Here is a 1,002-nt window from a genome sequence, read left to right on the forward strand (position 1 = left end):
CAGTCTTCCTCAGGATCCCACAAGTGGTTAAAAAAGTCCCAAGACCCCAAAATTACCTATCCTCCAGTTCAGGCAGGAATGGCCAGTGCCTCCCTCAGGGTGGGGAGTTCCACACTGGGTGTGAGCACAGGAGCATCCTCCTGTCTCATGGGTCAGTTTAGCCTGAGGGGTCAGGGGTGCTCTGGGCAGAGGGTGTAAATGGTCCATTGAGAACAGTTTCTGGGCAGTGGCATGGAAGGCTGTAGAGTACACAGTTTTGGGTTACACCCATCCAGTGATGAACTGGTCCCAGCTGTTCTAACTAGGACAGATTTGCAACTTTAAACAGTCGCCATTTCATAAAAACTCCATATTCTCTTCAGTCCACAAAAAGGCATTTAAATATTGTCTTGGTGTGCAGGTACAATCAGCTGCTGAAACAGAAGGTGCAACTGGAAGAGCTGGAGAAAGTTCTCAAGGCAGAACAGGAGAAGATGCTGCAGCAAAGTGAAAAGCACGAAACGGTGGCGGCAGAATATAAAAAACTTCGCGATGAGAACGAAAGGTAAAGATGAGTCTGACGTGTGTTAGTGGAACTCTGAGCACCTGCCAGTGCAGCCTCAGCAAGTGTTGTGTGCCTTCACATTTCTGAACACCTCATGCTGCAACTTGGGGCTTCCATGATCCCACAAAAATAATTGTTACATCCTGAGGGTGCGTGTGGGACAGAGGGATGTGGCAGGGCCCAGGAGGGACAAAGAGAACCCAGGGATTAATGTATTTGTGCTAAATCAATGACCTCTGTGATTGCCAATGTTTGAGCCATTCCTGTTTCCATCCTGTTTTCTGTGGGCAAGAAATCCTGTCTGTTTGTAGGATTTTTTTTTTTTTCTTTTGAAAAGTGGCATCTTAAAACTAGTTGTGATGTAGAGATCCTGAACATACAGAGAACACAGAGGGTTTGGATTCAAGGCAGAACACATTCCTAGGAAAATGAGACCGGGATGACTTCCCTACAGCCTG

General features: G+C 46.9%; 1 protein-coding gene across 1 annotated transcript in view; it reads left to right on the forward strand.

Moving 5' to 3' along the window:
- The window catches only part of CCDC88A (coiled-coil domain containing 88A), a 63,409-nt gene that overhangs the window by 43,739 nt on the left and 18,668 nt on the right, over window positions 1–1,002 (forward strand). Inside the window, exon 20 of the mRNA XM_029961643.1 lies at window positions 363–544. Within this exon, the coding sequence (XP_029817503.1) occupies window positions 363–544 (182 nt within the window). The remainder of the gene's footprint in view (window positions 1–362; window positions 545–1,002) is intronic.

The sequence above is a fragment of the Manacus vitellinus genome, unplaced genomic scaffold (genome assembly GCF_001715985.3).
Source record: "Manacus vitellinus isolate BGI_N305 unplaced genomic scaffold, ASM171598v3 scaffold_38_pilon, whole genome shotgun sequence".
NCBI classification, from domain to species: Eukaryota; Metazoa; Chordata; class Aves; order Passeriformes; family Pipridae; genus Manacus; species Manacus vitellinus.